Source organism: Moschus berezovskii, chromosome 2 (genome assembly GCF_049115385.1).
Source record: "Moschus berezovskii isolate FMDL1 chromosome 2, NW_MosBer_1.0, whole genome shotgun sequence".
Taxonomy (NCBI): Eukaryota; Metazoa; Chordata; class Mammalia; order Artiodactyla; family Moschidae; genus Moschus; species Moschus berezovskii.
In genome coordinates this window covers 6745688-6771780 of record NC_142461.1, presented here as the reverse complement: position 1 = coordinate 6771780, position 26093 = coordinate 6745688, and the positions used below count along the sequence as shown (strand labels likewise).

The following is a 26093-nucleotide window of genomic DNA, read 5'->3' as shown; positions in this document are numbered from 1 at the left end:
TTTGTTATGGACTTTTTTCCTTCCAGTTTGTTTATTTAGTAATGAGAAGTTTTCAGAACTTTATTTCCTTGCTTCTGGCAACATATGGATGATTTTTTTTTTAATTACATATTTGTTTTGTAAACTAATAGGTAAGTAATGTTAAGGCATAAAAAGCACAAGTTTACTTAGGAAATCATCACCAAAACCGTTTAAATAAAGCACTTTATTCCTATGATTTAATACAATTTTAAAAGTATTATGTTTAATATGAAGTTTAAATTTTTAAAATTGTTTTATGTAAAAAGTAACATTCTTCTATGTTTCTTTGCATTGATTAAACATAGTTGTTATTCTTTACATTTTGTTGTTTTTCTGAGGCTTATCTGTATCTCGTTTCATCTCCAAGGGCTCTGAATTACCAGTCTCAGGTGTTTTTTCTAAAATTCTCAGGGAAAAAAATCTTGAGATTGATAATATTGAAATACGAAAACAGATCTTTTCAAAGATAGAGTGAATAACTTTGATTCATTTATATTTGATAGAGCAGTGAAGGTTAATGAAACCAAACTAAAACAGAGGCTGTAAAAGTTTAAAATACACATTTTATATTATGGCAAGCATGAGGGGACTTGGTGAGTTCGTGAAGCAGGGAGTGTTTGACCTTGAATTGTTCAGTTTTTTAGACTGAAATCAGTTGTTCTGAGTTTGGGGTGGTTGTGGGGTGTCTGGTTCTTTTCTTCCTTTCAGTGTGACAGCTATGAAATTCGCCCTGGTAAACACCTTGGAGTGTGCATTTCTGTGGCAAACAACAGGCTTTTTGTTGGATCAATTCCGAAGAATAAGACTAAAGAAAACATTCTGGAAGAATTCAGTAAAGTCACAGGTAAAACAAAAATGTATTTAGAAATTAGTTTTGGGAAATCTGTGGTATACTATAAGTGCAGACAAAGGCAGTGTATTCTTAATCTAAAAATTCACATATCTCCTGAGTGTCTAAATTTCCTCCTTTCTGTTTTTTTAGTGGTTTGGACTAAACAACTTCTCTTGTAGCCTCAAGTTCTTGGAATGTCCTCTTCACTTGTTTTCCTTAATTGAACCATAACTTTTGACACAACCTTTGCCCTGTAGCTCTCAAGTGAAGGCTTTCCCCCAATCTGGTATTCAGTGTACTCTAAGGCCAAGGGGATGAGAGTGCTTCTCCTCCTCCTCCTTCTTCCTCTTACCTTGTCTATTTCAGATTTTTCCTCATTTTCAACCCTAAATCCGTGGAATTGATTTGAGAAGAAAGTTTTAGATCAGAGATCTATCTATCTATCTATATATATATATGTAACAAAATTTAGCAGAATTACATTTTCACTTATCAAATATGAGTTAATCATACATTTCCTATTCCATTTCATTTTTTAAAATGCTGATGGAAATCCACTAATGGTGACTGCATTGTAAAAGACAAACTTTTAGACCATTGCTTCTCCATCCCGTATAAAAACCACTATTTCTTTACATTTTTGTTGTCCAGACATACTACAGATAAACAATCATTTCCCCTTCCTTCAAGCTGTTATTTGTGCTCTTCTGGTTTCAGTCTTGTGTTAATTGAAGATTGCTTCTGGCTCTTAGTCTTTCTCTTCTGTCCTGAATTAACTTATTGTTAGTACTTTCAATATCTATGTGGATGAACCATCCAATACCGTAATATCCTAGTTTTATGACTGCCTCATCTCTGATCCTTTACTTCTGCTCTCCCACATCCAAATCACATTCTGGATATTGCTGCTAGAAATAAAATCTAATACTCTGAAGGATTTGGATAATATGTGGAAAGGTGAGGGTACAGGACTAAGATCAGAGGCACATTTTAACCAGTTACTTATTACTTGGTAAAAATAGTAACTTTTAAAAACTTAAGATTCAGGGATGATTTTTGGTTATGATTAGTTGTTGAGTGTTCTCTTGGATTTATATTTGGTTTTTAAGTTCCTTGGTAGTATTTTCATAAGTTTTAGTAAGGTCATGTTATGTCAAACACTCTTTAAAACATTGTAAAATAGAATGTTACATGTCAGAATACAGTAGTTGGACTTACTGTCTTTGACTGTACTTTCAGGGCCCCTAAAATTAAAAGGAACATAACATATTGTTTGTAGCTCCATATCTAATAATTCTGATTTAGTTGTCTAACTAGATAATTAGCAGATCATTATGAGGCTTCTTCAATTACTTTTTGCTCTTCGGCAAGTGGATTTAGGTCTGCCTAATCGCTAAATGTGTGGTGGATGCTTTTGGCTTATATATCTGGCTGTTGGTTTAACAGAGGGTTTGGTGGACGTTATTCTCTATCATCAACCCGATGACAAAAAGAAGAATCGGGGGTTCTGCTTCCTTGAGTATGAGGATCACAAGTCAGCAGCACAAGCCAGACGCCGGCTGATGAGTGGAAAAGTAAAAGTATGGGGAAATGTAGTTACAGTTGAATGGGCTGACCCTGTGGAAGAACCAGATCCAGAAGTCATGGCTAAGGTAAATGGAGTGTCTTGTGTTGGGGGTGCGGTTATCATTTACTTTTTGTACTTAGAATATAAGCTTGAATATTTCAAATTTTACAGTAAATACAAATTGTAGCTCTTGATCTTAACTGTTTAAGCAAAAATCTGCTTTAGCACCAATTTAACAGCCTATCTTGGTATCCAGGAATTTCCATTAACCATTTCTTTTTCTGCAGATAAATGTGTAAAAAGAACTGAAATTAAATCCCTTCAATTAGGTGTTTCTATGCCTACTGAGAGTTTGATTAGTGCTTGACACTATCGAGGATACAAAGATAAAAATGTTAAGGAAAAAAACAAGGTTTTATGGAAAAAAAGAAAAGTAATGTTTTGGAGATCATGAATTATAATCTTCATTGACTATACTGTGACTTTTATTACGTGGCCATGAATTATATTTTATTTAGATTTAGTGTCTTTTCCCTTTTTTAATGGCTCAAGCTTCCTTATAGTATTGTCTCCCTGAAGAAAGGTGAAGGGTTATCATGTTTGCTCTTAGTGGCAAAATATGCATGGCAAGTCCTGTAGTGGACTTTCACTTTCCTCCTAAGCCCTATACTTTCATTGCCGGGATCTTGGCCTGGTAAAGTATGGTTCCGTGAGTCCTGGTTCTTGGGCTTTCCTCTGGGTGACTCCTGGGGATGCAGGGACGTATCTGAGTTGCATCTCTGTTGCTTTTAGTGAATTTTTTATTATTTTGGTATATGTCTTTTGACCGCTTGGGGGCAGCAACTCTGGATGGCCATAAAATGAATGGTTGGGTTATTCTGGACTGAAAAGTCTTTTCCTCAAGCTTCTTCAGAATCTGAGGTGACAGTCCTCACTGTTGATTAATTTGGAGGAGGGACCTGGTTTATACTAACATGATAAAAGCTTTTGTAAGCAAAAACATTTTTGGATTACACAAAAATCCACTGAGAATGAAGCAGAGAGACTCAGATGTGTTGCACACTTTTTCTATATTCCTGGAGTAGATGGGAGTCAAGGGAAGGGACTGGAAATCTAAAGAGCCCTGATTATTTTTGTTTATTACCAGCTTGATTTTAATTCCACTTGTTTCTTCTAATACAGTTGTGACTTTGAGCAAACTTACTGTTGTCTATTTTATTGGAGTTGGATAAATTTACATTAGATTATAGTTGAGTTACAATGTTGTGTTAGTTTCAGCTGTACATGCAGGTGTCTTTTCTTTTTCCTATTGAGTGCTTTAAACATTATTTCAACTAGTAATTTTTATATAGGATACTTTGGTTTCATCTCAGAAAAGAAAAAAGATCTATATTGAGTTTCAAAAAAGAAGGAAAATAAAGTAATGGAGGCCTGTCTGATGGAGAAGTAGATGTTGGTATGACAACATTTAGAAAATTAAAGTGGTTAAAGATAGATGTGGAAGACTTTTCCCCCTTTGAATTAGTGTCTTCCCCAAATCCTTTTTACTTAGCCCTTTATTTAAAGCAACAATTTGTTTGGTAGGTATGTTTTAATTTTTTTGTATAAGCAAGTAATGAATTTCCTTAGTTCATAAATCATACTTATATGGAAAAGTATAGCCAAGGAATTCCCATATCTACCTCTAGCTACAGCTATTGTTTCCTCCTTGTCCCTTGTAGATAACCAGTGTTAGTGGTCTCTGGTTTATCCTTGTAGTGCTTGGCAGGCAAATATAATTATATATTCTTTCCTTCCCTACTTCTCACACAAATGGTTACTGGTAGCTATATTAATGAACTATGTTTGTTTTATTCACTGTCATATTTCATCTCATCTGGTATTTCAGCTCTAAGGAAGTATACCATTATTTTATGTATCGCTAAGAAATTGTAAAATGCTGCCAATTAAACTATGACAAGTGCTTGTCTGTCACATTGACTGTAAATTGGATCCCTATTTTGGAGATATAAAATGGGGAACAAAAATCTTAACAACAGTGTATCCTCACATTTTTTTTTTTTAATATCAACTCTTAATTTTTTATGACTATGTACTTTTTCATTCTGTAGGTATACCATAGTATATTCAACTAGCTGGACATTGGGTGTTTCTAATCTTTTGTTGTTATAATACTGTAATGAGTAAGCTTATATCATTTCAGTTAATATAAGTACAGACATATCTGTAGGATAGATTTGTGGGTCAAAGGGTAAATGCATCTGTAATTATTAAGATACTAACCATATTTTCTGTAGGAGGTGCACTTGTATTCTGCTCTCCACAAGCAGAATACAGCAGGATGTTCCTATCCTTGTTATAAAAGAGGATAGGCTCAAACTTGGTTTTGCCAAATCTCGTAACAAGTAGTATCTCAGCTGTTTTATGATTTGTTTCTCTTTACTGTACATGCCTGAATTTACATTTCTTATGCATTCAAGGACTATCTATATTTCTTTGTATGAACCATGTATTCATGAATTCTGCCTATCTTTCCATTCGTTTTTCTGTTGATCTTTTTCTTATTTTGTAGAGTTCTGATATAAAAGGTTAACTGTGATGCTTTTTTTTTGTTTTTTAATTTTACTTATGGTATTTTCTACCGTTGAAAATCTTTTTTTAGCAGTTGAATTTTTTGGTCCTTCGTATAGATTTTAAATTAACAAAGCCTTCTCCAGTGTAGTGTTACATAATTATTTTATTATTTTCTTCTAATACTTTAAACATCCCCCTCCTTTTAAATTTTCTATCTATTTGGTCTATATCCTAGTATATAGTATGAGGTATGAATCCACTTTTCATCGTTATTCAGATCAACACTGCACTGATGAAATGATTTAAGCAATGAATTGGTAGAGTTTGTTTTATCTAGTAGGACTAGTCTCTAAATTTTGTTCTTATTTTTTCCCTGGCTACTACTGCTTGTTTATTTTTTCATGTGAACCTTAGAATCATGAGCTCATTCAGTTCTTGGGTGGGGTAGGAGGGACAGAAAAACTTGTTTTGGGGGGGTACTTATGAACTATATTGGGCTTGCCAGGTGGCTCAGAGGTAAAGAATCCACCTGCCAATGCAGGAGACCTGGACTCGATCCCTGGGTTAGGAATGTCCCCTGGAGAAGGAAATGGCAACCCTCTCCAGTCTTCTTGCCTGGGAAATCCCATGGACAGGGGAACCTGGTGGGCTTCAGTGCACAAGATCACAAGAGTTGGACAAGACTTAGCAGCTAAACAACAACAAAGGGACCATATTAAATTAGTAAAGTAACTTAGTAATAATTTTATTTTGGTCCCTTGAAGGTCCTGTTCACAGTATTAGGCATTTTAATGACATGGCAGGAAAAGAAACTGATAATTTATATAAATTGGTAACAGTTTTCTCAGTTTTTATACCTTCTGTGATAGCACCTTTAGCACTTGATTGTTTTTGAGAATAAACACCTATGCCATGAAAATAGGAAGAAATACTTTGATATAGGACTTCAGCTAAAATTAAGTAGCCAATGCCAGTTTTGTGTATTTGTTATATTAGGTGAAAGTTTTATTCGTGAGAAACTTGGCTACTACAGTGACAGAAGAAATATTGGAAAAGTCATTTTCTGAATTTGGAAAACTTGAAAGAGTGAAGAAGTTGAAAGATTATGCATTTGTTCATTTTGAAGACAGAGGAGCAGCTGTTAAGGTAGAAAATTTGATATTTGTTTCTTGATATGTGAATTTTGTTGTTGAAACTTGCTAAAACACATAAAGTGACTTTATAAACAAATGAAATTGGTTTTCAGCTTTTACCGAACTCTGGAGCTTTGTTTTAATAATCTCTGTGAAGTGGTAGTATTGTAACAGGTAAGACTCTGTATTTCAAAGCTTGATTATTACTAACTGAGTTTGGAACCTCAGGCAAGTTACTTTTAATCTCTGTGTTATTTTTGTAAGCCTAAGCTTTGATAGCATGATACCTTGAAAATGTTACAAGGCATAGTGATTAGCTTCCATAAATACCAAAATGATAGTGAATATATTGTAACTACTTTATTTACTTGTTTAAGAACCTGTGAATGGAACTGAGTGTACATGGCTTCATATCTAGTACAGTGTAGGTGTGTTCTGAGGGAATGGTTAGTTCTTCATAGTCTTTCCTTTGGTCATTTTAGAATCCTCACAGTATTTCTTTTTTGCCAGTTTCAATAGTTGTTAGAAATATTTCTTACATATAATAGTTAATTTGCTTACTGATGACAGTATTTGGAAAGTATGAATAAAGTATTTTCATACAGTGTCTAGAACAGATAACCTGAGTGCTGCTTTCTGTTGGTCAGCATCGTCTTTAATGGCTGAAATGTTCAGTTTCTTCCTCTTGTCCCTCTCTCCCTTCTGGAGAAAAGGTAGGGGGAGGGACTGACAGAAGGAAGGACAGGACAAAAATAAAAGATTTTTTATATAATTGGTGAGATAGATCTAAAACCTTTGGTGACTCAGGCCTGGTTCTGTTTTTGCGTGTTTTGTCAGGAAAGTTGCCCCACCCTCTAATTAGGGCAGTTTTTGTTTCCTGACCAGGGTACTGCTTTAAAATGTGCCTTATAGAATCTTTGACTAGTAGAATTTATTGGTTTGCTTTTTGATGGAAGCTAATTGCTGAGATATATTGCTTATAAAATTCATAGCTTAGTACAGAACTTGTTTGGCTTCTGAATTGCGAGTGATAGGAGGACAGATAACTAATAAATTTATACCTTCTAAATATTCCTTTTGATTTACTTGATATTAAATAACTGATTGTTCATAATTGAAAATAATTTTCAAGGGTGGTTTGCCAAAGTGATTTCTGAAATTGTAAGATTTCTAGCTCAGAGGATGGCAGAGGAAAGAGTATGCTCTGTTCTTTTGTTTATACCAGGAAGCTTTTATAGACTGATTTAGTTGCTTTAGTTGAAGCAGCCAAAAGCTAAGGTGGTAAAGGGGAAAAAACTAGGTAAGAGGAAGATACTGATTTAATCTTTTGTCTGGATACTTGTAAATCACTGAAACGTTCTTTATGGTTAGAGCATTTTATGTATGTCTAGAGAGGGAAAGGTTGTATTGGTAAACAGAAAAACTGGTGAGGAGGTGATACTTGGTTACTGAGTTACCTGAACCTTGAAGTATGGCAGAAGTTATTAGGTGGAATGATATAAATAAAAAACTAAAGCCCGGAATACTTTTGATTACTGCTTTCCAGATGAGTACTTGAGTCTTAATTAGTTCAAGCCTTTGCTGGGCTCTGTGCTTTTAACCATTCAGGTAAAGTATATTCCAGGTTAACCATTGTTGGGATGGGGAAGATGCTTTTTTCTTTTTGGTTATTGTTGAATTTCACTGATAGTCTCATTTATATTTCAAATTCTTGAGATTTTTATGAAAGAACAGTTTAAGACCTACAGGCTGAATGCCATGTGTTTGTTTAAAAATTTTAATCCTGAAAAGTTTGTTAATACTGACATGTTCTCCAGATAGGAATTTGCTGTTTGTTTTGGCCTTAGCTTGGAGGAATTAGTTACTTGCAATTAAGGAGCAGCAACAGGCAGCTCTCTGCTCTATCTTTTTTAAATATAATAATAGGACATCAGTTTTGTTCTCAGTGTAACTTGCACATAAAGTAAGGTTGAGGGTAATAAGTATTTTGTGTATTTTTAAAAATTTGGTGGCTATATTTTTCTTGGGAATTAAAACAGTTGTGAAGTAAATTGTTTATCAGGTGTATTAAATGGTACAGATAGCGTTATGTATTTACAGTACTGTTACTTGTAAAATAAATTTGTTTCTAATTTTGCATAGGCCATGGATGAAATGAATGGCAAAGAAATAGAAGGGGAAGAAATTGAAATAGTCTTAGCCAAGCCACCAGACAAGAAAAGGAAAGAGCGCCAAGCTGCTAGACAGGCCTCCAGGAGTACCGCGTGAGTCTGCATTTAGTAAATATATCAGAGATCGGGTACTTTAAAAAGTTAGGAAGAATCTTGAAGCAAACTAACTTGTTTTTTCTTTTCTCCCTTCCCTCCATTGCTAGGTATGAAGATTATTACTATCACCCTCCTCCTCGCATGCCGCCTCCAATTAGAGGTCGGGGTCGTGGTGGGGGGAGAGGTGGATATGGCTACCCTCCAGATTACTATGGCTATGAAGATTACTATGATGATTACTATGGTTACGATTATCACGACTATCGTGGAGGCTATGAAGATCCCTACTACGGCTATGATGATGGCTATGCAGTAAGAGGAAGAGGAGGAGGAAGGGGAGGGCGAGGTGCTCCACCACCACCACGGGGGCGGGGAGCACCGCCTCCACGAGGTAGAGCTGGCTACTCACAGAGGGGGGCACCTTTGGGACCACCGCGAGGCTCTAGGGGTGGCAGAGGGGGGCCTGCACAGCAGCAGAGAGGCCGTGGTTCCCGTGGATCTCGGGGCAGCCGTGGGGGCAATGTAGGAGGCAAGAGAAAGGCAGACGGGTACAACCAGCCTGACTCCAAGCGCCGTCAGACCAACAACCAACAGAACTGGGGTTCCCAACCCATCGCTCAACAGCCGCTTCAGCAAGGTGGTGACTATTCTGGTAACTATGGTTACAATAATGACAACCAGGAATTTTATCAGGATACTTATGGGCAACAGTGGAAATAGACAAGTGAGGGCTTGAAAATGATATTGACAAGATACGATTGGCTCTAGATCTACATCCTTCAGAAAAAATTGGCTTATCTGTTTCATCTTTAAGTAGCAATTTGCTGCCATTTGTATTTGGCTGAAGAAATCACTATTGTGTATATACTCAAGTCTTTTTATTTTTTCCTCTTTTCATAAATGCTCTTGGACATTATTGGGCTTGCAGAGTTCCCTTATTCTGGGAGTTACAATGCTTTTATCGTTTCAGGCTTCATTTTAGCTTCAAAAACAAGCTGAGCACACTGTTAAAATCATGATTTTGCAGAACCTTTGGTTTTGGACAGTTTCATTTTTTGGATTTGGGATAGCTTACATAGGGGTATGGAGTATGCTGTAAATAAAAATACAAGCTAGTGCTTTGTCTTAGTAGTTTGAAGAAATTAAAAGCAAACAAATTTAAGTTTTCTTGTATTGAAAATAACCTATGATTGTATGTTTTGCATTCCTAGAAGTAGGTCAACTGTGTTTTTAAATTGTTATAACTTCACACCTTTTTGAAACCTGCCCTACAAAATTTGTTTGGCTTAAACGTCAAAGCCGTGACAATTTGTTCTTTGATGTGATTGTATTTCCAATTTCTTGTTCATGTAAGATTTCAATAAAACTCAAAAATCTATTCAAAACATTACCTATTTCAAATTCAATTGTGTCCTAAAACATTATTTTATTCGTAATCCTTGCAAGGAATATTGTTTTCAAACTATAACTGCCTATGTGAGTGATCAAATTCATGCAAAATTTCTTGTCTATTCTAATATGTATCGTGGATATCAAACTGAGGATTAGTCTAAATTCTAATATTTATTCCAAATAGCACTTCATTGATTGATGTTCTTTCATAGTCATCTGATTTGGCAATTTCATCCTTTATTTTTATTAAAACAAGCTCAGGCTTTTGAACATTCTTGCAGGCATTGGATAATTTGCGTTAAATAAAATGGGGTTGGGGAAGCAGACTGCAATTTATTTTGACCCACATTCTTTCTATAAAGGATAATTGTTGTTTGGAGACCTTACTTGCTGGAGTGAATGTACGTAGCAGGAAAAAAATGTTAGTACTGTGGCGTCAATTGCTTTGCGGACTAAACTTCATGTAAACTTTCAGTATACATGATTGTGACTACCACTTCAGTTACTAATTAGAAATATAATATCCTATTACTATGTAAATTTGCTTTGAGAAACACTCAGGCCTTGTAAGAGAGGCTTAAAAATATCCAGTAGTCCTACTTCTGACTTCCTGTTAATACCTCTTATTTTTACTTATTTATTTTACTACTCAAATGGCTAAAAATTTTGTTGGCCAAATCGTAACATCTATTTCCATTTCCTTTAGAAATTCTCCTTTATCTTAAGAACATTTTTTTGCTTGAGAATAAGAGGAACAAAAGAATCTAAACAGCACAGAAAAGTCTGGATCACTTTCAAATAACCAATAAAAATTTTCCCTTCCATTTTATTTTTAGGCAGATCTGAAATGTTTTTAAATTATAAAAATAAGCCATTGGAGAAGAATTAAAATGAGCACACCTTTATTTTGTGTTTTGTTCCTGTTTGGTGTCTTTTATGAGTGGTATTAGATTTCAAAATTATAAGCTATCTTAATTCCTTGAGAGCTCAGTCAGAGCATATTTTGGTTTTCATGACTTCTCTTTTGACTTTGAGGAGAAAAACGAGTCTTTGCTGATGAAAGTCAGTATATCATTTGTTTTTAAAAACACTTATTACATAGTTTAGTAAGTTAACAGGCCTCGTTAATATTCCTTTTATGTTTTTGGAAACCATTAGAGGAATTATATATAATTCCTGTGTATAAGAGATTGACATTAACATGGGTATCTATTTGATAAAGCTTGGATCCAGTTGTTTTTCTTATGCCCATGTATGCAGGTATAGACACCAAACATTCTTTAAATGCTGTCTCTTCAACTTTGAAAATACAATTTGAAGCTCTTAACTATAAATCTAAATTAGATTTAAGTAAAACCCATGATTTTTCTTATAAAGAGAGGCTATAGAAATAAAATTTGAATTATTTGTTCTTCTTGGTTGTTACCAGCGAACAAGTTCTTATGAACAAAATTAGGAATGGGAATAGAAGTAATTCTGAAAAAGTAATTTATGAGCTTCCCCCACCCATCCTAAAATGTAAATTTGGCAAAAACATGAATCAAACCTAGGTTCCATGTCAAAATCTTTTTCTTTAATTGCAAATTATATTTTACTCTCACCAATTAAAAATATACCTATAGAGGTATCCCTCTAATAGCACTTTATAGGTTTTTTGTGGCTATTTAGCAGACAAAAAAAACTTTATAAGCGTTCAGTCTACTCTGGAGCTTTTTCCTTACTGACGTAAGCTATTGCTTTAAGCGGCATTCCAAGAAAATAGATTCAGAGCTTAACTACTCACAGAAGTAAATCTAACAGTCTAATAAACAAACCTGAAAAATGTCACCTGAAGAGGCATTAGGTTTTTCCTTAAATAGGTGCATATTATGAGTTCTAGGAAATCTGATTTCCTACTCTCCTGCCATCTTTTTTGTTCTCCCACCTAATTCATTTGTTTTTATTTCTGAGCCTGCTACAGTAACATGCGTGCTGGGAAAGATTTTTACTTTATATTGAGGATGACCTCTTCTTTGTAGATACTCTCCGGAGAATGATATAAATATGCCCCCTCCCCATAGTGAAATCCTAATTTTTATTTGATCACTCATTTATAGCAGTTGCTTAAATGTACGTATTTTAATTCCAAGTTTATTTGATCAATTGATGTGGAAATTGAGTTACTATGGTTCTGTAGCTAATTTTTTTTAAGAGTTTAGCATAATTGTTTTTCAGTTTTTCTAGTTACTGGGGTTATTCTGCATAAGAAAGCCCAATGCTTTCTGTTAGATCATTTTTCTCATTTGGCTTTGAAATCTGACTTAGGTGAACCCTCTTTTTAAAAAGGTCAGCATACATCAAAATATATTAAATTCCAAAAGAGAAGGGACATTAAATTCCATTCCTAGCATAAAGCCATATAATATTCTTGAAACTCATTGCATCATTTGCCTCCTGCCCATTTGGATAATCATACCTATGTTTTATTAATTGTGTATTATTTGTAAAACCAAACCCTTCCAGTAAATACTTGCTATAAGGCTATCATTTGTCAATTTAAAAGACTTCTAAATATGTTAGTTTACCATTTTGATTTTTCCAAAGAGATTTTATTATATTGAACTATGCAGTATTCTTAAAACCAACCGAGTATGTAGAAGAATTGTTCATGTTAGTGTTGTCCTTTATTATGTGAAGCCTCTTAAGTGAGCGTCTAAGAAAAAGCCTTATAGAAAGAGTGCACTGGATTTATAAGTGTGTTTATGTTTTTCTAAGAATGGGAGCTTCTGTTAACTTAGTTGTTCTGAGTAAGACCGTGGATTTGGGTGACTGACTAGAGAATCCAGAATGACAAGTTCATTGACCAGGCATTTTTACTTTTGCATTAGAAGTTTGTTGATTCGTTTTTATTTTTGAAATGCAGATACTGAACTTTAAAAATATTGTTTATTTAATGTATTGTGGGTAATTTAAATATTTAATTGGGAATGATCATTATTAATCGTTTTAGGAAAGTTTTTTCTTTCTTTTACATATATACACATATATATATTTTTTTTTATTTAGAGGTTACCAGAAGCTCTGGGTTTTTTGTTTTGTTTTGTTTCTGTTTTTTAATCATTTTCAGATGTTATCCAGAAATCTGCAAGTGTACTTTTCCTGTTTTAACTCCTTCCTTTTATCACCTGACTATCAGGGAGCGAGGTTGAGGCTGCCCTGACCTGACATGTCATGATGTCGACTTGCTAGGTGGGGTTCGCTGGGGACGATAACCAGTGGAATTGTTGGTAAGAACTTTTTTTTCCTATTTTTTTTTTTTTTTAATCAGTAGTGTGACATTAAGTGTGGGAGAATGCCCATGTTCTATAAGTGGGCATTTATGTCAGCCTTGTAGAAGAATAAGACTTTAATACAAGATAATTCTGTTCATAATAGGAACATATAAACATATAAAAAGTATTTCATACCCTTTATTCTCAAATTCTTAGGTTAGCCGGAAAGGCCTGCAAGTATGAAGTAAAGTAATGAAATACTCAGGGTATAAGTGGTCAAGATAGACTAAATCTCTTGGAGAAACAGTAAATTTGCTTTATTTTATGTGATTTTCAGTCCCTCTAATATCTTCAGTATATTTACATTTTATTGGATAGATTAGCAAATAATACATTTTAAAAGTTTTAGCAATTTAACAAATAAGAGTGGGCTCAGTTTACAGATACATTTGATATGATGACTTTAGGTCAAGAAGAAATTATGTAGCTGAACTGTTAAGACCTTTTTATACAGGAGAAACAGAAATTTAAGTCTATTGACTTGTATTTTGTCTAAACCCCAGGAGAGCTGATGGGATAAGTAGATATTGATAGAATTACAGTTGATTTTTAGGTCATTACTGAAGAGCAAAATCTCATACTCAGGGGATTCCATGATGGTACAGTATAAATTGAGGGAATTAATAATTAGGCATTTCTGATTACCACATAAAAAATAATTGTAAGCACTGGTTAAATGTAATTATGAATTTTTATGCCTAGAACCTCCTCAGTATTCTTATGCCGTCTTTGTTGGTTGGGTATATCAGTCTAGAAAGACTCTCCTAGGTAATAAACATGGACTAGTCAGTGTCATGAATATTAACCTGTATCTGTAAGCTTGCTGTAGACCAGAGGTACATGACTACCATGAAATTATACTTTAAGAACTGCAGTGATTGCATTATTGTTAAATGTTTCTCTTCTGACACATTTTATGCATGTATCAGTGACAGAACAGATTGGAGTGTAGAACTTTTAGAATGTACTTAATAATGTATCATCCTAGGGAAGTTTTATAATTAGCAATAGGAACACTGTAGTAGCGCTGAAGGTTCATATAAGTTAAGGAAAATGCAGTGCAAACTTGTTGGCTTTTATACACTAACAATAAAATACATTTCATGGGACTGAAAAGAAGGAGGCATTATGGGGGGAAACTTAAATTTCTCAAATATAAAAAAGGGCTTTCAGTTTCTGTAGTAACTTTGTCAGGATCCCATTCCTTATCTTGATGTCTCATTTTTGATGGTTGGACAAAGGCGACTTCTCTAGCCTGTTTAGTAACATAGATAGAAATGTACTTTAATGAGTTCTGTTATGATGTTTAGTATGTTATAAGGCTATTTCTATAATTGAGTTGAAAGCTCCTGCAAGCATTACATTGCTGATAGCATACAATAATATGAGAATATGGAAATAGGTACATTTGCAAGACCATTTAATCAATAGTTTAATAAAAATTATGCTTTTGGTACAGTGTTCAGGTACTATAACTGTGTTGAAATATTTGTACAATGTTAAATATTTTTAATAAAATCTAACATGTTCAAAGTGTTGTGTTGGTGATTTTGGGTGGGGTGCGGTGGGTTCAATTGTGCAACAAAGATTCAGTAGTACTGTAATGGAGACTTTTGTAGTCAAATGGAGTTCTTTTCCTCACCTTTAGTACTAGATATCGGGCGCGTGTCCACATGAAGGTAGTGAAGGACTGGGATAGTACAAATAAAAGTACTGAATTCCAGTGGCTTATTAGAGTATTAGGAAGTAGCTTTACTGGGGTTAGAACTGGGTTTCCTGATGTCAGATGGAATTGTTGTCTTTGGCATAACAGGCTACCTATAAAGCTTCTATGATGAAATTCTGGCATATTCACATTGGAAATGATCCTGGAAAACGTACAGAGGTGAGCAAAGGGAAACACTTGTACAGTGCTTTGAGTAAGCATTTTATTCTCCAGTGTCCCTGACCCCTTGACATAATGGGGTTCCTTCCGCAACTGAAGGAAAGGTGAGGGAATATTTGAGGAAGACTGTGTTGGAGGGTTTAGGTGCACTGCTGAGGAATGTCTCTAGTGTATAAGAAACATATCAAGAGCTCTATGTCTTAAACTTTATAAGAGTTTCTATTGTACTGATCCCATTCTCTTGAAAATAGCCCTAATCTAGTCGTTTTTCTTGTGACTTGTCTTCCTTGAAGGCCTACTTAATTTCTTACTAGTCAAAAAGGTAGAAGTTGCGCAAGTCAGAGTGGAAATTTGCTTGAAATAAAAGTTCGTTCCTCTGAATACTGTACTGTTAATAACGGGATTTAGAAGGAAAGTGACCTGATGATTTGTAAACAAATCAAGTAAGAAGCCATTCAGAGGAGTAGTAATACATTCTACCCTCTTTTAATGAAGATTGTTAAATAAACATGAACTACGGGGAAGAAGAAATGTACCCTGTTTCAAGAAAGACAATTCTTTGGTCAATATTTTCCAGGAAGATTTTACTGTTTTTGATTTCCCCCAAATCAAAAAGTCACTCACTGAGACAGTAAGGAATATTCTGACAGCAAAAGTATCTAAACTTGGGCATTTTTAAGTATTGGCAGAGCTGGGGCTGGGGGCGGCTTGGGGTGGGGGTGATGCAGCTCTCTGGTTTGTGGTGTACTTTTTCCAGGAATAAAAAGAGGTTGTTTGACGACCATTTGAAGCTTAGGCTCTTTTGGTGTCTTTTTTCTCTACCTAAAGCCCTGAATTTACTAGTTTATTTTTAGAAATAAGATTTTTGTTAAGTATTTTCTTGTGGAGTATATTTTATACACATAGGGGAATATCTTCCTATTAATTTGAAAGAAATCACAGTTCTTTTTAGACTTGGAAATTATGATTGAAATCACAATCCTGCATTGCAGGCGGATTCTTTACCAGCTAAGCCACAAGGGAAGCCCCCCAAAACACTAAATACACTGTTGCATGGGTGCTCAGTAGGTTCAGTCATGTCCGACTCTTTGCAGCCCTGTGAACTGTAGCCCTCCAGTCTCCCTGTCCACGGGGACTGTCCAGACAAGAATACTGGAGGCGGTGCCAAGCCCTCCTCCAGGAGATCTTTCCGACTCAGGGATTCAACCTGAGTTTCTTATGTCTCCTGCATTGGCAAGGAGATTCTTTACCACTAGAGTCTGCCTGGGAAACTCCCATATTTTACTCACATAAGGGAATATCTTCCTGTTGATGTGAAAGGAATCACATTGCTGTTTATTTAGACTTGGAATTTATGACTGAAATCACAATCATTTATAGACATTTCCTCAAAAAACTTATAAGCAGGACTACTGTCTATTCCATTATTAAAATCCCCCAAGGGTAAATTTTAGGCTTAGCTGTCAATTTTTTAAGAGGACAAGAGGTTAAATTAGTCATAAAGTTGTACAACTTAGTCCTGTTGTTCAAAATAATGTGAGGTTTAATCACTTAAAAATTTTCTCTACGGGATTAAAGATGAGGATCAGTAGTTTAGTAACATTGGTAAAAGAGCTCGGCCTTAGACATGTAGAGAGAAAGATACTTCCTTTACTCTGAAAATACTGCATTATTATAGGTCTCATACTGAGCAGTTTTTAGTTGAATTGGCAACAGATATTCCTGTACACGTGTTCTTGGGTTCTTCGGCCAGGAATTCTTTAAATCTGCAAATTTCCGTTACCTGGGTTTTTAAGTAGATTAAGCAGAGGTTAATATATTTTAAAAGGCCATTACTGTTTACCACCTAAGTCACTATTTTGAAAATTTTGTGGGGGAAAAAGGTGAAAAACATTATCAAGACAAATCTTGATAATAAGCGATAATAATCTATTATTTGAACCTATTGATTATAATGGTGTATGTTTATATATTATCATTCAAGGACCTCAGCTGCATTGGTCATAATGACTTTGGGCATACTTTTTGGTTAGATGGTATATGTTTAGCATTTGCTTATCATTGAAACTTTCTTTCCATGCTTCCCATGAAGTATAACCTTAACAGATTAATAATATTTAAGTATAATCTCTGTAGAGTTGGTGTGGAAAATAGTTTGGTCTATTTGAATTTAAATACAACTAGTAGTAGTGTTACTGAAATGTCTTTAAATCATAAAGATAAGTTTGCTTGTTAGTTTAAAATCACTTTTACTTTTCAAATGTGGGGAAAATGATAAATGAGACCATTTGTTGCATTTATCAAAGTAATTTTGAAAGACCTTCTGGTGATTGTTTTAACTTTTTAGTTAAACTGTTTAGGTCACAGTTTCACCATTCATCAGTGCTTCTCAAAGTTTAATGTGGATAGGAATCCCTGGGGATTTTTTTTAAATGCAGATTCTGATTCAGTAATTTGAGATGGAGCAAGAGACTTCTAACATGCTTCTCGGTGATGCCAGTGTCCCTAAATACACCTTAAATACATAGCAAGGTCATCATAGGTCATTTTACATTTGGGTTGGGGGTGTTAGAGAGTAGACCTTAGTGGAAAAAGATAGCAACAGCAGATGCTTATAATGATTTATAGACTAGTTGGTCTCAGTGTATCTAGTTGGAGATTAAAAACGTTTAACAGTCATCACAAATGTTAATAGTGTTTAGGATCCCAAGAAAAGGTTAGTAGCTTAGTTTGCAAGAAAATGAAATGAGTTTAGAAAATCAGGCATTAATAGTTTTAGGGAATTGATGGAAGATAATAAGGAAAAACAAAAACTAAGTCTCTGAGGAAGTGTCATGGCGTGTTTATTTAGGAATTAGATCAGAAAATAGATACAAGTCATAAAAGATAAAAATAACTTAATGAAAGCTCAGAAAGGAAAGGCTATGAGTTCACGAAGAACACCCATTTGGTGGCATTATTTTTTAAAAATTTCTGACTTAAAAAAGTTAACATTCATTAATCAGATCAAAGTAAACCTTTGATGATAAAAAATTAAAGCAGATTAAGGAAAAAATCGTTACAGATGACTTGAAAACTTATTTTTCAGATGGATTAAGATCAACAGATGGGAAATTCAAAGATAGAAATGGCAGGTGTATCCATTTTTAGATAAGAGAGACTTGGAGGTAGTAGTCCTTGATAACTGATAACATATCTTTGAACTCCAGACCTTTATTTTAAAAAAGAAAAAAATATTATAGATGAGGTATGGGAAATAATATTCTGCTGTTTCTTTTTTGCCAAGCATGTCTTTATGGTAGGTTAATTATAAGCTGCTAACGTGGTATACCTCGTTACCAGGCATTGTGCTAAGGAATCACTTTGTGTATCATGTAATCAACAACCCTTTAAGGTAGGTGATATTGTCCCTACTTTACCTATGAGGAACTCCGAGACTAAGATTAAGTATATTTTATGGATAGCTAGTGGTCACTGCCTATGAAGTGGCAAAGCCAGGATTCAAACCCTGTTCTATCTGAACTCCAAGTGTACACTAGGTTAGGAATAGACCTAATAATGTCAGGTTAGACTTAAATGTTTAGTTCTGTGTTTACTTTAAAGGTCTTTAACCTGTGCCTAAAATGAAACCAACCTAATTTGAATTCAAAGTAGCATTGATAACACAGGTTAGGACACCAGCCCTCCTTGTAGAGAAAAATTCACATATACCCGGTTCCTCCGTATATAGCCATTCTGTGTTCTCGGATTCAACCAACCGCAGATTGTATAGTACTGTCTAGTATTTACTATTGAAAAACTACGTGTAAGTATACCAGTGCAGTTCAAATGTGTGTGGGTTCAATGGTCAATTGTAATTTTGTTCTGGATTGAAATAGATTGCTAACATTTTGTGTGTGAGTGATATTGGTAGTTCAGTTGCCATTTGTTTTGTTGTTTTTCTTCATCATTTATAAAAACTTAGGTCAAAATATCATACTGAATTTTGGTGTCCAGAAAAGCCATTTTTTCTTAAGCAGGCTTAAAACAGTTGATTTGAAAAGGAAATGCCACATTCTGATTTACTTCAAATTTTAAAATTTCACTTTTATTCACAAAATTCAAATTAATCTTCATCAGAATTTGATCTATACTAGTATTTAAGTGTTTTTAAAGTGTTGTTAATATTAAGCCATCCTCATTGTGTAACATTTGATTTTTAATCCTGTCTTTTTCAAGGACATGGTAGAAACGTTTGTTAAAGGCCTTCACTTTCCAAACCTCAGTGAGTGTGTATGTGTGAGCGCAGGCGTGTGTGCAAAATACAAAATTAACACAGAAAAGAAGCCAGTATGCTCAGCTCTAAGATTGGTCATATGAAGATCCTATTTTCCTTATGCACCCTTGCATAAAATGTTATCTTCCCTGAATAAAAAAGAAAAATGCTTTTTAAAAATTTTTTCAAAAAAAAATAATGGCTTTAGATTATTCAGACTTTTCTGCTGTTTCATGAAAATCTGAGCCATATTAAAAAAAACAGTATATAGGTAAACAGATAGCAGTATTTGTTTTAAAATCCTATTAAGGACTGCAGTGTCTTGCTTCTGGAATTCTATGTATCCTGCTTCTAGAATTCTGTGTAATTTGGTCCATTGCTTAAAAATAATTGGGTATTTCAGATCAGAATCAGGGATTCCCAGTACCCACCGGTCCTGAATTTAAGGTCACTGTGACAGTAACATGACACTATATAAGAGACTAGCTGAAGGCTTTATATTTATCATACTTGAGCTTATAACTGATCAGGTGATCTGGCTCTAAGATAACTAGCTGTCTTTAACTGAATTTCACGTGATTAGTTTTGCTTGGTGTAGACTATTCCCCAGAAGATTATTAATGATTTGAAATATTACCTAATATTTGTATATCAGTTTTTGTGTTGCTTTACGTTTAAATTTGCAAGGCAGGTCAAAACAATGATAGGGCTTCTTAAAATTTACCCAGAGATTCTGTCTAGGGCAGAGTATTTCAGTCTATAAATGTATAGTGTAGTATTCTTGAAGAAAAAAGTTTGAGTAACTATTCCAGCAGCTGAATGCTTGCATCCGTTCTCAGTGTGTAATTTATGTGATCTTGTTTATCAATAGGTATTTGGGGGAAATGTTTAAATCTAATATTAAACCCAAATTGAAACTTCATCATGACATGTGGTATTGAAAATTAACTTTAGTCTTATTTTTATTAAAGTTAATATGATTTTTTTTTTGCCTTAAAAAAGCTGCAAAATATACAGTTGCTTTCTCTGTAGTATGGACTTTCAGTACTACAGTAGGAATGACCAAAAATTCCCCATACTGGAATTTGTCTTTGGGAAGTATTATAGAAGTAATTAACTTTTCTTTTTCTTTTCAGAAAGCACAGTAACATCTTGATCAACCTGTTAATAAGGAAGGGATATAATTAAATAGATTCATCTCATACATTATCAACCAAATCTAGGTAATTAGCTAGAAGTCAACTGTTTATTGAAAAGGTTAAGTCTAGTCTGTCCCTAACATTGATAATTGATGTGTTTTCCATTCATTTTACAACCACTGAATGTTTTATGTTTCAGAAGTCAGAAATACAAAATAGTAAGTCATCATTATCCTCAGAGAATTTAGAGAGGATTCCAAGAGGCAATAATAGATTTGTAAATGGTGATGGTGGTTTCAGTCACCAAGTCATGTCCGACTCTGCGACCCCATGGACTGCAGCACACCAGTCTCTTCCGTCCTCTCTGTCCGGAGTTTGCTCAGGTTCACGTTCACTGAGTTGGTGATGCTGTCTAACCACCTCATCCCCGTCAGCTCCTTCTCCTTTTGCCTTCAGTCTTTCGCACCGTCGGGGTCTTTTCCAGTGAGTTGGCTGTTTGCCTCAAATCACCAAAGTACTTGGAGCTTCAGCATCAGACCTTCCAGTGAATACTCAGGGTTGATTTTACTGTTTATAAGTAGTAATAATCAAATCTTCCAGAAAAAACACCTTTGAAAATTTGAAAGGTGGTATTTCCTGGTAATAACAATACTCAGCTTATAATGGGAATACATGGACAGTGTGTATGATTTAGATTTCTCCTGGAGAGGAAAGCTTGTAAAATGTATATATCATGAATTTTTTTAACTAAAATTAAGTTTAGTATCCACTGGATATGATCAGAGTAACTTGATTTTAAGAATTTTCACCATACAGTTCAAACTTTAAAACATAAAGATGGAGTGACCGTATGAATCTGACAGAACAAATACGAAGGTAGGTCTCCTGTGTTTTTTTCTCTTTTTCCCCTTACTGACAACTAAGCCTTTAGGTGAGAAATTCCTGGTCAGGCTTGAAATAATGAGCGGTTCTTTGAAATATTTCTTACCTCCCTGAAGATAGTCATACACATGTTGCTTTGTTCAAATGGGATGGATTTACTAAAAATAACTTCTCCATTACCTGTAACTCATAAGACCCTTCATGGGGTCAAGCTGTTTCAAACTCCGCTATGTCTTAACGAAACTGCTTGATTTAGTGTCTGATAATACACTCTTATTAAATCTCTATTTTTCACCTATGAACATTTTCTTTTTTTTAAGTTCTAAGACCTATAATTGCTAGCCAGAACTTTTTAGTAAGAGAACTGAGGTTAACACATTGAACTGGTTGTAATTTCAGTCAGAGGCAAACCTGACAGAAAAGCTAATGTTGACTATTTCCAACTGGCTGTCATTGTCTTAAATTTAAACTTATTAACCCTGTAAGGGGCTTCCCTGATGGCTCTGTGGTAAAGAATCCGCCTGACAATGCAGGAGAGGTGGATTTGATTCCTGGATTGGAAAGATCCCCTGGAGAAGGAAATGACAACCAACCCACTCCAATATCTTAGCCTGGTGGGCTACAATCCATGGGGTCACAGAAGAGTTGGACACAACATAGCGACTAAACAAAAATTAACCCCATAAAGTAAGTATAAATGTGAAAACAGAGACATTCTGGTCCAAGGCCTCCTGACTAGAAGTGACCAGTCTCAAGTTGAACCCAGGTTGGTCTGGTGCCAGAGCTCACTTTTTAACCACCTCTGTGTGTATATTGCTTCCTGGCTTTTACTCACTGTATGAAATATTTATACAATTACGTACCCATTAATTGTTATTGGGCTTCTTTGAAATGTTGAATAATAGGGAGTGTTAGTTTTCCCAACTCAGAACTATGGGTGGGGTCGAAGACTATTTTCATAGAAATAGCAGTGTAAGAATTACTTTGTGTTGTGATAGTAAGGTTAATGATAGCCTTGGAATAACTGAGAAACTTCTCTTTTGTAAATATTGCTGTGAGTGTAGCCTTCATCAGTTGAACCTTCTTAAACCTATTTACAATTAACTATTTTTTGTTTTGTACTTGTGGCTTTTGTCACAAGTTTACTAAACATTTTGTGATAGGAGATTTCTTTTTACCAGTTTTAAAACATTTCCTAGTGAGTGTTTCAGGATTTAAGTTACTTTGAATAAAATGGAGCCAGACTGTGGTATTTTATCGTTAATCACTGTGATTTTACATGGAATTCAATTTTATCATCTTAACTTTCTTTCCAGATTGGAGTTCTTACTCTTTGAAGGTAAAAGCCACTTTATTTTTGTGAACACTTCTTAACTGCCCTGTTTTGTACCTTCCCTGGCTTTCTTTTATGTCTTTGAAGTGGCTGCTGGAAGGTCATGAAGTATGCTGGGTGCATATATAACCATGGCTTTGTGTAATATTGATTATCCTTTTTTCCCTAACATCATTCTGATTACCTGCAGTTGTTATTTTTCTGTTTGTGTGTGTGTGTTTTAGACAAACATTGTTGTTTCCATTTTACTTTGTAACTCATGATTTGCCCAGGCTAGGTAATAGATTAAAGATAGAGGAACCAGAATTTACTGCCTTATTGTTCTCCACATACTTTGATTCCTGGAGAAAGAAGCCTATGTGTAGCATGCGTGAGCAAAGTTGAATGGCATTCTGATTGCCTGTGAACTTTGGGGAAATCGGTTCACTGATAGTAACAGCCCATGTGTGTATGTATGGCTGGTGAATAAACAGTTCTGCAGTATCAGAGCTGGGGCTTATGGCGTGGAAGGTATTCATCAAAGTCATGCTGGCTCTAGTTGTGCTTAGCACCAAGACCAAGTTCAGAATTCCAAATAGACATCTGACAAACCAAGGTGCCCACAGTTGCTTTGGGGTTCCATCCAGCTGTGTTTTGCCTACGAGATTCATAATTACAGATCATTTTAATTGCTGCTTAGTCAAAACCAGTGTTGTTAATGACAGCAATGATCTAAAGGCCATTTCAGTTGCCCTTTTCTCCCCTGATCATTATTCTTAATCATCTTGTTAATTTTGACACAATTTGAGAAACTTTCAAAACTTTTCTGTCTTTTGCTGGCTCTGATCCACTATGCGTGTTATTTCCTTGCTCCTTGTAATGCCCTCTTCCTTTGTCTTTTGTCCCTTTTTAGGGACTTTAACCACTGTTAGGGTCACTGGATTTTATATCTCTCATTCCACTTGCAGCTTCTAATCTCATATGTATCTCCAGAGCACATGAAACTTGATAATGCTGAAAAACAGTTGCCAGTCATTTAACAAACATTTAGTGAGTACATGTGTTCCTGGCACTCAGCTGGCGCTGGGGATAACAAGAGGCAGCATCTGGCAGAGGGAACAAAACCTTACATAGTGAGAGTTGCTCAGTCATGTCCGACTCTTTGTGACCCCATGGACTATAAAGCCTGCCAGGCTCCTCTTCCATGGAATTCTCCAGCAAAAATACTGGAGTGGGTTGCCATTTCCTTCTTACATAACCATGAAAGAATTACGTGTTTGGGGAGCACATTTTGATCTTGCAATCTTAATTGTTGTTGGATTTTCTTGTTGATTAAGTCATACTGATTCTTCTATGAGGTCTTCTACTTACTTTCTCTATTATCCTAGGATTGTAGTTCTTAATCTTGCAGGATTAAGTGTAAAAAGACATTTATCACACTAGCCGTGGGAACTAATGATGGTACTTGACTACGTTAATTGATTGGAGATTTTGTGTTAAAAGATTATGGGAATTCAGCAATACTTTTTAAGTGAATTATTTAATTACAATAGCATTTATACTCAGATTTAGACTATACTTTTAGAGAGCCACCTTTATGCTAAATAATGTTCTAAAGAATAAAAGTATACAGTGGGCACAAGGCGGTCTTCTCCCATTATGGAGCGAATCTCTTATGGGAGGAAATTCACATTTAGTTGGCTTGATATGCCCCTAAATCTAAGACTCACAGGTTTGGAGGCATTGCTATGTGTCTAAGAAGTCAGCTTCTAGTTTGTTACAACTCTCTTCCTAATTTTCCTACTTGGTGTCTCTCACTGCTCTGTCCTATGCGATTGGTGTAATAATTACCACACAAATACCTACATTCCCATTACATCATGGTGTCAAATCTAAATTCTTGAAATTTGAGACCTTTTATATGCTTCCCAGGCATCTTAATCTTTCCTTCCAAACCGTTTATTCCTTTCCCATTCTGACACTGATTCTGCTCAAGCCTTTACTGTTAACCTTAGGAAAATTATACTAACTTTGTCCACCTTCCTCTAACTCACTACTTCTTAGCAATTAATTTGGAGATTATTCCATTTTCTAAAGAGACATGGATTGGAATATGATATATCATTCATGAAAATAACAGGGATATATGGTTGAACTATGAAAATTGCCATGTATAATGATTTATAGATTTCAACCAGTGGCCTACTTCAAGGAACACTTGAAATCACTTAAGTGGCAATTTGACAACGAAGTTGTACTGAAACTTACTATCTAGATGCAATGGGTAACAATCTGTAAGTAGAAAATGCAGAAGGCTTAGATTTAGTCATACGGATTTCGGAGTTTGCATCAGGATTTGAGGCTGAGCCAAGTGACTCAAAGGGAATTTAAAGTTCTCTGCTCTTGACTATTAAAGAGCAATCTTTTGCTTTAAAGTTTTCAGAATTCCACTTCTTGAAAGTACACAGACCAACCAGTAGAAAAACAGCCTAGTTGGCCAGTCTCGGCCTAAAAGTTAAACAGGTGGATGCATAGGTTTTTCACATGCTCTTGTATTTTCTGAAAACAGAGGTACTATTATATTATTGCAGTACATGTCCATATTGCAGTAGTCATCCATACTTGTGAGACTCTAAATCTACACTTCAATCATGGTGATAGCCTCACTTAGACAACGTCTGTCAGACCTGCCTCCTATGTTTGATGCTCTGTCTCTTTCTGGGGAAATTAAAGTACAAAAAGCCTTCTTGATATTTTGAATTTTTGACTTGATATCCAACACCTCTCATACTGGTCAAGCAGTCGCTCCTATTCATTGAGTTCCTACTGTGCACCAGTTACATGCAGCTAGATACTTTATGTTATCTTTAACATTCGTAGGAACCCCCATGATAGGCACTAGTATCCCTGTTTCCAGTGGGAAAGCTGAGGCCCAGAGAGATTGAATGACATAGCCAGGTTGTACAGCTAGTTTGTAATTAAGCAAGTATTAGTGCTAAAAACTTATTTTCACTTTTATCTTTCTGTAGAAATATGTTTTGATTTTTAGAGCGAGAGACAAAGCATTTTCTTTAGGTTAGATTTATTGTGGGGAGTTTTGAATTACAAGCTAAAAACAGATGGTGTATTGTACAATATAAGGTTTAAACTTGTGAAAATTTTATTTGCTGTTTTATGCTTTTGTTTCCCTGTCCTTAGCATCATTGACTATTTTCTACATTTTGTGATTGATACATGTTTGCTGCTTTATATACAAAATCTGTAATTTTATAGAGGAATGGGATAAAAGAGGTTAAGTTTGTTTTGTACTTGCAAGTAGAGTCTGACCACTTTGATTATCCCCACAGCAAACCTGAAAAGTCAGTTCACCACATTTAACATATACATAACACTGTGTGTGTATAAAAATATATGATATACTGCCTTCCATCTCCTATTATTAATAGTAATAATTGATGCCAGGCAGGAAGAGTGCTACCTCATATTTGGATCAGCTACTTCTACATAAAGAATATTGAAAAAA

At 35.0% G+C, this 26093-nt stretch overlaps 1 protein-coding gene across 5 annotated transcripts in view; it reads left to right on the top strand.

Annotated features, from left to right (window-relative positions):
* The window catches only part of HNRNPR (heterogeneous nuclear ribonucleoprotein R), a 31979-nt gene extending 22195 nt beyond the window's left edge, over nucleotides 1-9784 (top strand). For 3 of the 5 annotated variants that reach the window (XM_088843457.1, XM_088843453.1, XM_088843451.1), the window contains 5 exons: nucleotides 730-867; nucleotides 2293-2505; nucleotides 5991-6140; nucleotides 8270-8391; nucleotides 8502-9784. In XM_088843457.1, the coding sequence (XP_088699583.1) occupies nucleotides 730-867; nucleotides 2293-2505; nucleotides 5991-6140; nucleotides 8270-8391; nucleotides 8502-9114 (1236 nt within the window). In that variant the 3' untranslated portion in view covers nucleotides 9115-9784. The remainder of the gene's footprint in view (nucleotides 1-729; nucleotides 868-2292; nucleotides 2506-5990; nucleotides 6141-8269; nucleotides 8392-8501) is intronic. The other 2 variants (XM_055397372.2, XM_055397374.1) reach the window with 1 other exon arrangement.
* The last annotated feature ends 16309 nt before the right edge of the window (nucleotides 9785-26093 follow it).